General features: G+C 41.8%; 1 protein-coding gene across 2 annotated transcripts; it reads left to right on the top strand.

Moving 5' to 3' along the window:
- The first annotated feature begins 942 nt into the window (after window positions 1-942).
- Window positions 943-11,357, top strand: patl2 (PAT1 homolog 2). Of its 2 annotated transcripts, XM_033612125.2 has the most exons (19): window positions 943-1,079; window positions 1,315-1,468; window positions 1,586-1,878; window positions 1,968-2,033; window positions 2,109-2,162; window positions 2,251-2,415; window positions 3,927-4,001; window positions 4,145-4,242; window positions 6,645-6,719; window positions 6,818-6,941; window positions 7,030-7,147; window positions 8,250-8,356; window positions 8,435-8,488; window positions 8,575-8,717; window positions 8,883-9,039; window positions 9,274-9,414; window positions 10,126-10,223; window positions 10,313-10,453; window positions 10,528-11,353. In XM_033612125.2, exons 1-19 carry the CDS (start codon window positions 1,056-1,058, stop codon window positions 10,559-10,561), a joined length of 2,121 nt encoding a protein of 706 aa, XP_033468016.2. In that variant the 5' UTR covers window positions 943-1,055; the 3' UTR covers window positions 10,562-11,353. The 2 variants fall into 2 exon arrangements, with proteins under 2 accessions (XP_033468016.2, XP_033468017.2); XM_033612126.2 differs by lacking the exon at window positions 2,109-2,162 and having other exon boundaries at window positions 10,528-11,357.
- Window positions 11,358-12,149: the final 792 nt, after the last annotated feature.

The raw sequence follows: 12,149 nt of genomic DNA, 5'->3' as shown, positions 1-12,149 counted from the left end.
TGTTAAAGTGTCAGTTGTCTATGCTGCACTGCCTGTATACTTTATGTATTTATTTATGTACTTTCTCATGATAAATAATACAAGGAAATGAGATTTCAAATGTCCAGAGACGGATGACCCCCAAATTTCTCTGCAAATTTGGTCCCCCCAATGTTGACTCCATGGCTACAGCCTATAAGTGACATTTTGAAGGAGGGGGTCAGGGGAGGGGCCCTGACATTTTGGGGTCCAGGGCCTGTGCCAAGTAGGCCGATTCTGTAATTCCAATCCATGGGTGTGACAAGGTGGAACATACATCTAATGGACACACATACATCATGCTATTTTCACCAATATATATATATGTATATATATTTTCTAAATTTGATAAACACATTTCCCACGAAAAGGGAAGCATTTATACTAAGATTTTTTTTTTTAATCTATACAACATTTATTGAGTGGGTTGTTGTGAGTGTGAGTGAGTGTTACCTCACATAAATGTGAAAAATGGTCAGAACAGACATGAGAAAATGAACATGAATTAACATAGGAATACAGAAAATGGTACATAAATAAATAATGCAATTTTATAATTTTATTTTATTTTACTTCTTGCTAAAAAGGACACTTTATTTAGTGTATTTAGACACATTTAGAAAGCAACACTGAAAACATTGAATAATACCCTAACAACAGTTTGGATGCACACCGCTGCAGAGCAGTGTCTAAAATGACCACTAGATGTCACTGTTGGTTCACCACTTTAACTCCGAGAACTTTCTATAAATCTATAAAATGTGTCCAGGCTTTTGGTACACTTAAAACCTCTTAAATAAATTCATATTAATTAAAATATATCATATATAAGTATATACTAAGGACAGTAGAGGTGAGCCGACAGCTACGTGAAGCGTGTTGACGTGTGACGCTGCCTCTGCTGCTGCTCACAGGTGAGTTCAATTAAAAGTTAATGAGCCTCCTTCACTGTCTGACGAGAGACAGCAGGTAACTTTGAAGGAAAGAGAAAGTCACCGTGACCTGTTGGCGTCAAGTGTAAAATAGCTACATACACAATGAGTGATTCAGAACAGCAACAAGTAAGTCAGAGTCATTTGGCTGCTTTTTAATGTGTGTGTATTGTTGTGTTGAGCGAGCTGCAGGTGTAAATATGGGGCGAACACGGTGTGCTAACAAGCTAATCAGGTATTCAGTGCATGCTAGCTAAATAATGGCTGTGGAAATGTGACGTTTTTATAAATAATATGGATACAGACAGAAGTTACTTCTTCCTCTCAGTGTCTCTTGGCTTATTTGATATATTTAACTCCACAGGAGGCTGAGAAGGTGTGTGAGCCTCAGTGGCCTGAGAATGGAGGGGAGTGGAGTGATGGAGAGGATGGGACCAACATGGACTGTGGGCTCCTGCAGGCCATGGCTGAGGAAGATGAGGAGATAAACGTCTACAACGAGGAGACGTTTGGAATGGGTGTGTAGACATGTTTCATTTTACAGCTGGGTGGAATAAAATAAAATCCTGTTTCTTGTAGCCACTAAGAAAAGATAAATGTTTAGCTCCCTTTTTCTACATGCATCTGTATCGTAGACCTCGATCCACATGGGACCACAGAGGACCCCAGCAGCAATCTCCTTCAGTTTGGAGAGCCACTACCTACGCTCCCAACACCAACGCCACCACCTCCACCACCTTTACCAGACCCCAAACCATCATCCCGCCACAGCTCCCCCTCCCCTCCCAGACAGAGGCCACAGTACCTGCCCCGGGCTCCCCCAGGGCAGCGTGGCAGAGGCAGGGGACAGAGAGGAGGGCTGGGCCGAGGCCAGATGTTTGAAGACCCAGCTGTGATGAGGATAGTGGAGGGGCGACCGAGCCTCAAGGTGATGCAGGTTAAATTTGTTGTCTAAAATTTGTGGGCAGCTCACCTGACAGCAGCTTGTCTTCATGTTGATCTGTTGTGGTTTTTCAGACTCTTGACAGTGCCATAGTGGACTGTGGGAATGCCGTGATGTACCAGCGGACCTTTGAGCATGATGTAAGTGCCATTTGTTTTGTTTTATACACATTTGCTAAGTTTCCTTACGTTTTTAATTTTTCTTTTCCCCTTCAGTATATGTCGCCTTCTTCTAGAAAGACTAGAAGAATCTCAGGATCAATACTTCAGGTTAAGATCACTAAGAATACACATAACCATCCGTATAATAGTGGTTACCTCAACAAACAACTCCTATTTTGATGTCTGTGTTTCTTAGGACAGTGCTATAGTGTGTGTGATTGACGGTCACAGAGGCAGAGGTCAGCACCTACTCTCCAACTTCCTGGAAGTGCCATATCCTGTCTCGCCCTTCAGGGGCAGGAGAGGGGAACACAGAGGATCCTACTCCAGGAGACAGTTTGGCCACAGAGGCCCCTCTCAGGTGGAGGAATCATTTTCTTTACCAGATAATCTTTTTGTTTAAAGGAATAGTTGGACATTTATAGTTTTTGGGTGTTGGGGTTTGGATGAGAAAATCGATACCTCTCATGTCTATAAATATGATGCTGAAAAGCTCACTGATAGACATCTTTTCTGTGTTTTTGCTTTTGTGTGCATATAAGAAAAGGACACAGTGACTTCCTAGAGTTTCACCTTCAGTTTGAGGTTGCAGGTAACCAGTGAAGATGCCACAAAATCACGGCACCCAGCCAAGAAAGAGTCTGGTGCTTAAGTGTTATCTTCGGTATTTTGCAGCCTGTTTCCCGTATTGTTGTGACTAAGTGACTAATCAAGGGGCAGTTTGTGAAATTGGTCCAGTATTGAGTGACGTCATTGCAGCTGGCAGCTGTGAAAAAGACTTCAGTGTCGGTGTATGTTTGCTAAAAATGCTTATTTTTGCCACTGACAGGCTCAAGTAAGTGTCTGACAGAGGTGGACCTTTTAGTTAGAGTAGAATTCTTTTTGTTTAACCAGAAACAGCCCTGAAATCCCTCTCACCAGACCCACCAGACTCCATTTAAATAAACAATAATTTTATCATCGTAGAACACACTTCATTCAAAGTCAATAGAAATAAAGTAAAACTCACTCAACTATTTTGGCTCATTTTTTTCACTGTTCCAGCAATTGTCAGCTCTGGTTTGATTGAAATAAACCCTAAACTCACCCAGTTAGATGTCAAAGTATGCGACTTTATACATGCAAAAATTACTGTTTATTTAGCTGGAGTCTGGTGGGTTTGATGGTGGCAACTTTGGGGCTGTTTGTGGTTAAGCAAAGGATCTTAGTCTTTAACACAAAGGTCTGTCTCTGTAGGGATCCTTTCCACAATGTTGTCAGACACATTATAATAATCTGATCTCACTCAGTAGTGGACCAGTTTCAAAAATTGCTGTCCCTGTTAGTCAATTAGGATCAAAAACACGGGAAAGTAGGCTCCAGTGGAAAAAGACCAAGGTCAGACTGTCAGTGCCAGATTATTTCTAGGGCACGTGCAGTGATTTATGGCGTCTCCACGGGGGACAACCCTGCAGTGCAGATGAATCCCTAGGAAGTTGCTGTGTCCTTTCACACTTTGCTTTTTGTATGAGTTAGTCCCCTCCATATTTGCAGTCTCGATGCTAAGCTAACTGGCTGTTGGCTCCATCTACACATTTAGAGTCCGCATCAGCATGGCTTTTATTGTCATAAAAAAACACACCGTAATTAGGAGTGCTACTCCTGTAAAGTGCTGATAGTTAAAACCACATCTTCCATACATTCAATCATCCAATCCTCACACTGGACATACTTTGCTTGACAGAGCTCAACAAGCAAAAACGGATATGAGAGTAGTATCCATTTTCTCGTCTGAATATCTACAACAAAGTAAATGTTCCTCCAAAAATGTTAAACTGGTCCTTTAAACAAACACATTGTCATTTCCTCACTGAATCTTAGTTTTTCTTGCAGATGCATGCACCCATGGTACCAGGATCACCCATCTTCGCACGCCAGCCGTTGACCCCACGGCAACATTTCAATCAGGTTTATTCCATAATACATTACATCTGTTCTGATACATTTAAGTCAATAGCAAACACGTTCACAAAGAGCTGTGTCAGTCTACTTTTGTCTGTTCTGATGCTCTCATGTTTCCTACTACCCCACCTCGCCCCTCCTCTCCTCAGTCTCTGACTCCGAAGATGATGCAGCTTCACTTTGGTGCCAACTCACCGAGGCCGTCCCCCTGTTACAGCCCCTCGTCTAATCCAGTGCAGCATTTCAGGTGTGTCACGATCTTGTGTATCTCTCAGAAATGTTTGCTTTGTGGCCTGAAATATTTGTCAGTGAAGTTTGAGCTTCAGACATATTTATGACTCTGCGGTCTTGCTCATCCCTCGTGAGTATATTAAACTCTCTCCACTGACCTCACACTCATAAATTTCATTCAATCCTTGGCACTGATATTTGTGTTTACGAGGTGAAGTTGGAAGAATGGATAGCTCTACCTTCTGGAGATAAAAGATGCAGCTGTACATCTCTTAGACAGATTCTTTATGTAAAGGATAAAGCTGACTTTACTGGAGGCCTAAATGTAACCAGACTGACGTAGGCTGTGCACCCTGTCACGAAACCTGAATTTAAACTACAGTACAATACTCGATACCTCTTTCAGTACCATGGCAAAAAGGAGAGGAGTCCTAGGCACACAATTTTTCTTTTTATAGTGATGGTACAGAAAAAAAAAATCAATGAACATACGCCTCCAGTGACATGGTGGGTTTGTTGCTGGAGAGAATACTTTAAAAGCCACAGTTGGAGGACCAGATGATTTTCATCCCCATTGTTTCATTTGTGTAGCCTTGACTTGAAAACCTGATTCCAGAGCTGTTTTTTTATTTTTGTTTTTTTAACAGCATTGGTGTTGTCGTTTTACATACATAGCATCAAAAAGTATCTGTCTTTTTGACACTTAACTTCTAAAAGTGCAAGTTAACAATGAAAATATAAATATCTAAACCAGTGATTCCTATGCGGTCCAGCCAAGGGGTCCAGATTTCTCCTTAGTCATTAGTTTAAGGTCCACACAGTTTAATATATTCAGTGCTTTACTTCCATTTGGCTATGTCATTGAGCAAGTTTGCTGTCTCTATTAAGTAGCTGTCCGGTACTCACTCACTCTACAGCAGAAAACTGGCACTTCAAAATAAAAGCTTTGTGCTGGAAATTGCCCGAACGTCAAAACAAACTTGACACAATATGGAGTCACCTGAGGTTGAATTAAAGTTTCTTTTTGCTTCTGCGTACACTTGACACAATGTGCACGCAGTTGCCCCGCAGTTGCTGTGTGCCTGTCATAGTTTTGCGTCCTGTTGGTCTATGTCGCTATGGATTACCCCGCCAAGGCGCTTGGGGGCACGGTGTTCTTTTATATATCTACCTAGACTCTGTCACATCTATGGTTGTTGCTCGTTCATTGTTTGTTTATCTTCCGGCTTTGCTCTAGTCACAGTGAAGATGGCGACCAAGAGAGAAGGCTATTGCTGGAGCTCGAAATGATCGACATTGAACAACAAATGCTTTTATTACAAATGTTACGACGACGAATGTCTTGAGGCTGACTACGGGTGAATATGTGACACTGAAGCAGGAAGTGAAACCTTGCGAAATGCTGGAAATGATGTAGTTTGAAGGACCAATCATAGCTCTTGCGGTCTGCGTTTGGTCTGCGTTGCCGCCTCTGCAAAGCCCTCCGTGTTGTAGGTGCACAGTGCAGTAGCATAAACCTTGCTTTAGAATCGACCCGTGACCCACCATTTGGGAACCACTACTCTAAACTAATCTTTTATCAGCCCGGCAGTGGGGAAACTTGTAGTTCTGCAGCAGGGGATGGTGCAGTAACACACATCAGTAAGAAAAAAACAAGCAAGATAAAAGTAAACAGTAAAAACAAAAAAAGCGATAAATGAAAGTGATTAAATGAAACAAGACACTTATCTAAAGCTAGGACCACATGTGTCCTGGGGTCCCTTGAAAGGCGCTATAAAAAATGTGAGTTATTACTGAAGATGGACTTCACAATGAAGTAGTTTATCCAGATTATCAACATGTATTGCACGTCTGTCCGTCCTGGAAGATGGATCCCTCCTCAGTTGCTCTTCCTGAGGTTTCTACCATTTTGTTCCCTGTTAAACGGATTCTAGATAAACAATAAACAAGATGTTACATGTGGTTCAGGGCCAAACTTGTGTTTAATGTGCACGTATGTTATTATTTTAGGCATTGACAATGTTTTCGATCCATTTCTCCTCAAATTTCAGTAGCCGCTTTTTCTTGAAGCATCAGTTATTCCTGTAAATATACACTGTATCCACCTCTTCAAAGATTGAGCGAGCTCTTTTGCCCATGGAGAACTGTGTAATTCACTCCATATAAAAGCCTTCTCATTTATTCGATCCTCTGCCATTTTGATCAGACTGTTCCACAGTCGGATCATTTCACATTTTCATTGCACCGCTCCTGGTACTCAGCCCATGTCTTTCTGAATTGCTGGAATAGGAGCAAATCTATGAACCCTCAGAAAACATTGTAGGGCTGTATACATGTAGCAGAGCACACTGTTTAATTTATGTACAAGTGTTGAATGTATCCGTGACTCTTCTAAATGTGAAGTTGTTTGACCCCCAGGTACCCAGGTCCGGTCACACAGCTCCACCCTCAACATAAAAGACTGCTCAGTCAAAAACAATGCATATTCCAAAGGTTGGTGCGACATCACTTATCAAAGAACTTGTTTTCATATCTAGTATGTTGTGAGGAAGGAATAGGCTTAATGAAAGAACAATACGGTCTGTTGGTAGAAAACCAGAGGGCTGGGATCCTTACTGTAATCTGATGACCGCCAAAGAGAAGGAGTGGATCACCAGGCTGCAGATGATCCAGCTGCAGAGTGAGAATCCGTACCATGAGGACTACTATTACCAGGTATCATGTCTGTGCTCCAGTGTCGTGACATAAACAAAGACTGAGCACTTCATGGCTCTGGTATTTTAACTTTTTAACTTTGTCACAGGAGTACTATCGGCGAATAGAAGCGAAGATGGCAGAGGAGGAGCTGGGCATCAGGGGCAAGAGAGAGCCACCCAAGCTCACCACGCCTTACGTCACAAAAACGGACGCTTACACACCAGGTTTTTCTCTTGTCACCCTTTCATCTTATTTCACTCAAGAGAGACTCGTTTTTATAGTAAAGAGAATATTTATTAACATGTGCACATAAGCATGAAGGAAGATGGAGAAGTGCCAGTGATCTGGATGAGTAGAGAAATGAGCCATTGTTGAGCTCGTCCTGGACTCTGGATACAATGGCTGGAGATGAACGGGGTGGAGGAAGGTACAAAGATTCTGCCTAAAATGACAGCTGACAGCAGCAGAGGAGAGAGCAGATTTAAAATTTTGCAGTGGCATCCTGATTGGCCAAAAGAGATCGTGGCAAAGTTTGATTGGATAACGAGTGAACACCCATAGTCAGCTGACTAGAGGAAGCAGTGGGAGTGGGATGGAGAGAATTGTGAATGAATGAACACAAAAAAATGTAACTTATGCTGAGCTTCATTAGACCAGATTTGATTGCCTTGACACTTAGAATAACAATCTGAGCCTGTCTGTGGCAAAAACAAGAACTTTCAGTGAACGGTAATTGACGGTGCACAAATTTCTGAGTGGTTACATTGCAGCCTGTTTTGCGGCTACCAGCTGCAGTGCTCCTGCTCAGTACTGGACCAATTTCAAAAACTGAGTTTGTTGCTCAGTTTTGCCTCTCAGGCTATGCACAGGTTGTTGGGGCTGTATGTAGTCTGTCTCTTCATGCGCATGTTGGTGAAGGTTCTCAGTCAGCCAGGTCATGGTATTCCTCAGTGATATATCATAGGCAACTGGATTTGCTTCCAGAGATCTAGATCTCACGTGTGACTTCAACGACTCTGCAAGGATTCATACCTACAGAGTTTAAAGTCTGTGTCTCTGCACCAGTCAGTTAGAACTGTAGAAGCTTCTTGGATGAGAGGTGAAACGTCTTCAAGAAGCTCAAGCAAGTCCAGTTGCCTACAATATAGCAACTAGTTGGGTTTTTTTTTAAATTATTATTTTATTGACTTCATTGTGTGTCCCCCCCCTAATTTTGAAACCAAACCCACACTGTTGGGTGTAAGAGTAATGCATGATCTGTATCTACTCCAGCTTCCAGTGCTGAACATGTTTTCCTACAACTGTAAAAGTTTTTTCTTCTTCCAGTCGTGCACATCGAAGGCTCTCTGGGTCAAGTTGCTGTGTCCACATGTTACTCTCCTCGCCGTGCCATCAGTGCAGTTCATGCAGTCCAAGCTCAGGGTCCACTCGAGGTGAATATGTTTTCGAGACAACTTCTGAAGTGTATTGATCTGCACTCCCTCATACTGAGACTTATTTCCCCCTCACAGGAGCAGAAAGACACCAGACAACAGCGGTTAGAGGTCCTCAGCAAAATAGAAAAGGTACCTGCTAAGCACTTGTTTTGATGCAGCGAGATGCGTTTTATTGACATTAACCAACACCCTGGCACTCCTGTTCTGCCCTGCAGTTGTTCATGGCTCTGTTGGAGGTCGAGGAGACGGAGAGGATGAAAACCACTGTCTCATCTGAAGCAGAGGAAAGCAGAGTGAGGGAGAAGTCGCAGGAGAAAGTGCAGCACATCTACTCCCAGCTGCAACATCACAGTCGCCTGTGAGTTATACACACACCTCACCATTAAGGAGAAGTGATGCATATTGTGTAAATATTGCTGATGAAAAGGGGATACATTTATAATAAATAATGTATATAGTTATAGTTAACATTGTCTTGGATGTTGAATTCACAGAATTAATTTTCTCCAATTTTTTGATGCAGAGATTCAGGCGTGGAGTTTCTTCCTTTCCTGCTGGTCTCAAAAGGCAAAACGCTAATCGCCCGTCTGCTCCCGTTCCTGAAACATGATTCTGCACGGAAAATCTTGAGCATTGTGACCTCTAACCTTCCCACGCTGATGAGCAGAGACGCAGAGGAGGTGAGTATGCTCTTCTTAGCTCAGCTGAGCACAGACTCTGTTGTGATTGAAAGCACATAGATGTTTGAACTTATATATTTTTGCCACGTGTCTTTCAAAAGGTCAAGAATGAACTTCCATGTTTAAAACCTCTTTGTTTTGTTGTGAAGCAGTTAAAGGAAATTAAAGTGTGTTTTTGGTCATGTAAGATTATTTGTATTAATCCTCATCATTATCCTCATATCCTCTTTTTAGGCCCTTCCAGTGCTCTACCCGCCTCTTCGAAATGTGATTGGAGGGCTGACGTTCAGTCAGCTAATTTGCGTCCTCAAAGATCTGACATCATCTGAGTCATTGACAACATACGAGTCCCTCACCCTGGCATGTCAGAACAAGGTCTGTTCTTTCTGGTGCTTCATGGCATTTATTTAAAGCGGACCCATCATGCTCTTTTTCAGGTTTTATACTTGTATTTTGGGTTTCTAATGGAACATGTTTCTATGTTTCAGTGTCCAAAAAACACCTTTTTCCTCATACTGTCTGTGCTGGTACACCTGTATTCACCTTCTGTCTGAGATGCTCCATTTTAGCACCTGTCTCTTTAAGTTGGCCTCCCGAAAAAGCCCAGTCTGCTGTGATTGGTCAGTAGGTCTTCGTATCTCGGCGTCTCTGCACCATCAGTGCAACTGTGGAATGACTGTAATGGAGTGTAGCAGCACTTTCTATCACAAAAAATCACCAATTAAAGCTTCTAAACCAAAGTCCTCACAACCAGACGTGTTCCAGCAGGATTATAGTCTGAAAATGGAGAGAATTAGATAACATCATCAACCAAGATTACATGTTTTACTGGACGTTAGCATGTAGCTCTATGTAGCATTGTATGTAATGAAAACACTTGCGTTAGCGTGTCTGGAGCAGATGACCATACAAAGAACCCGTAACAATCTGACGTCAGCTGGTAGCAAGAGTAGAAAAAAAATATGAACATCTGACATTGTAACATTATATATGATGGAAAACATTGGAAAAGCATAATGGCCGTCTTTTAAGGCCATTTTTGCCTTGAACTTAAGTGACCATTTTTCCTCATTCATTTCCCCTCAGTTTGGACTGTCCCTGCTGTATGCGCTCCTGTCCCAAGGAGAGAAGCTGCTGTCCTCAAGCGTTCCTCTGGAGCCCAGCATCGGTGACTTTGAGACCTGGTGGGGATTTTAAGGCTGTTAATTCATGATAGGAGACAACTTTAACTTTCTTAGAAGAACGTGACATCAGTGTTCCTGTTTTCTTTTAGGACCGACACAATATTCCAGGTGGCGGGACAGCTGTCCCAGTGTTCACTGGTAGAGCCGCTCCTCCTGCCCTCAAACCTGCTCACCCTCTTCTGTCGTTACCTGGACAAGCGCACGGTGCATCAGCTGAAAAGCAACATGGAGTAAGTCTCTTTTAACATGTTTTGATATATCATATGTATTGGGTGGATGATAATTACCCAATATCTTTATTTAGGTCTGCAACCGGATTCCTGGCTCTTCCATCTTAAGGTGGACGTAAAATAATTACACGTTCAGCTAATGACCAGGTTGTGATGAGCACTAGAGTTAAAGGAGCAGACGCACAGCTCTGACAATAATTCCTCAGTGTTCATTAATAACAGAAGAATATAATGTACAAATGCTTTGATTTTTTTTTTTCCCTCCTCTCCCCCGACCCTTCACATTTTTCACACTTAAACTGTTTCCCTTTTTTATTTCCTTTATCTGATCATTTTACTTTCCTCCCTTTTGGTCTCCAGTACGTCACATCAGTGCAAGTTATTCTGAAATTATTAACCCAAAAGTTTTTTTGTTTATTTTAACCTTCCATAACAAGTGTTGCCATCATTTCATGAGATTGACATAAGCTGAGTTGGTAACATTACATTAACTAGTACATGAAACCGAGTGTGGCTTCTATTAAATCCCAGTTACATTCAGGAAACTTACTGCGATAAATGCATTGGATCAGATATTGGTGACCAGGTTGAGGATTGTAGAGTAATATATGACTGTACAGCCGAACCTATATGTTTATTATTATGATACTAACCATAAAGGAAGTGGTCATGGCATGGTCCATCGTCATAAGCCATGCACTTTTGGGTTTTTTTGTAAAAAGGAATGCATTGTGTATACATGTGTAGTGATACTAAATATGATGTATTTGATGTAATTTTTATTTATTATATTCATTTGGAAACAGTAATAATTTATATTGCACCCTTGTAGAGCACTTGCAACACAAATAAAAAAAATCTTTCAAAATGCTCAACAGTTTGATCAAGTCTGCAGAAGCATGTAGGTACACTGTAGCCTCGGAGGACATGATCTGCTCCTTGTGCACACAAGTCCTCAATCAGATTTTAATGGAGTCTAGTTTGGGTGGTGCAGCGTGTCTATGGGCTCATTCTTCAGGGAACAAAGTAACCTCAATGGGACAGTTCACCCCCAAATTAAAAATGCATATTTTTCCTCTTCCCTGTAGTGCTGTTTGTCAGTCTAGATTATTTTGGTGTGAGTTGCAGAGTGTTGGAAATATCAGCCATAGAGATGTCTGCCTTCTCTCCAATATAATGGAACTAGATGTCACTCAGCTTGTGGTGCTCAAAGCACCAAAAAATACATCTGAAATACTCAACAGCAATGTCTCTTAAAAGAAATCATGACTTGGTTACTCAAGATAATCCACAGACCTTGTTGAAGCAGTTTCATGTAGGAACGATTTTCTTACTACCAAACTACATCCACCAACAGTATCACTGCGCAGAAGGGAGTGTACGTCACTGTGAGCTAATTGACATTACAGCCATGTCCATGAGTAGATGCATGCTTCCTTCTGCATGGTGATGCGGTTGATGCGTGTGACCTAATAAGTTGTTACAAATTAGGATATCGCCAAAAATCCAATATTATGCATCCCTAGTTTTAAATATTACTCTCTAATGAAAATGAATGTGTTTGGCAAGTACTGGAATATACTGCACAAGTATATTAAGAATTTGTTAAGAGATGTTTTAATATAGTTTTCAACAATTCATCAAGACTGTCTTTGGATTCTTCAGTCACTTTGGATACTTGGGGGGGGGGGGGGGG

Source organism: Epinephelus lanceolatus, chromosome 21, assembly GCF_041903045.1.
Source record: "Epinephelus lanceolatus isolate andai-2023 chromosome 21, ASM4190304v1, whole genome shotgun sequence".
Lineage (NCBI taxonomy): Eukaryota > Metazoa > Chordata > Actinopteri > Perciformes > Serranidae > Epinephelus > Epinephelus lanceolatus.
This window is presented reverse-complemented; position numbering and strand designations above follow the sequence as displayed.

Coding starts and splice junctions, on each gene's coding strand:
- patl2 (XM_033612125.2), top strand. CDS start 1,056: ATGAGTGATTCAGAACAGCAACAA. Junction 4,243..6,644: donor AATCCAGTGCAGCATTTCAG/GTGTGTCACGAT, acceptor TTTGACCCCCAG/GTACCCAGGTCCGGTCACAC. Junction 7,148..8,249: donor AACGGACGCTTACACACCAG/GTTTTTCTCTTG, acceptor TTCTTCTTCCAG/TCGTGCACATCGAAGGCTCT.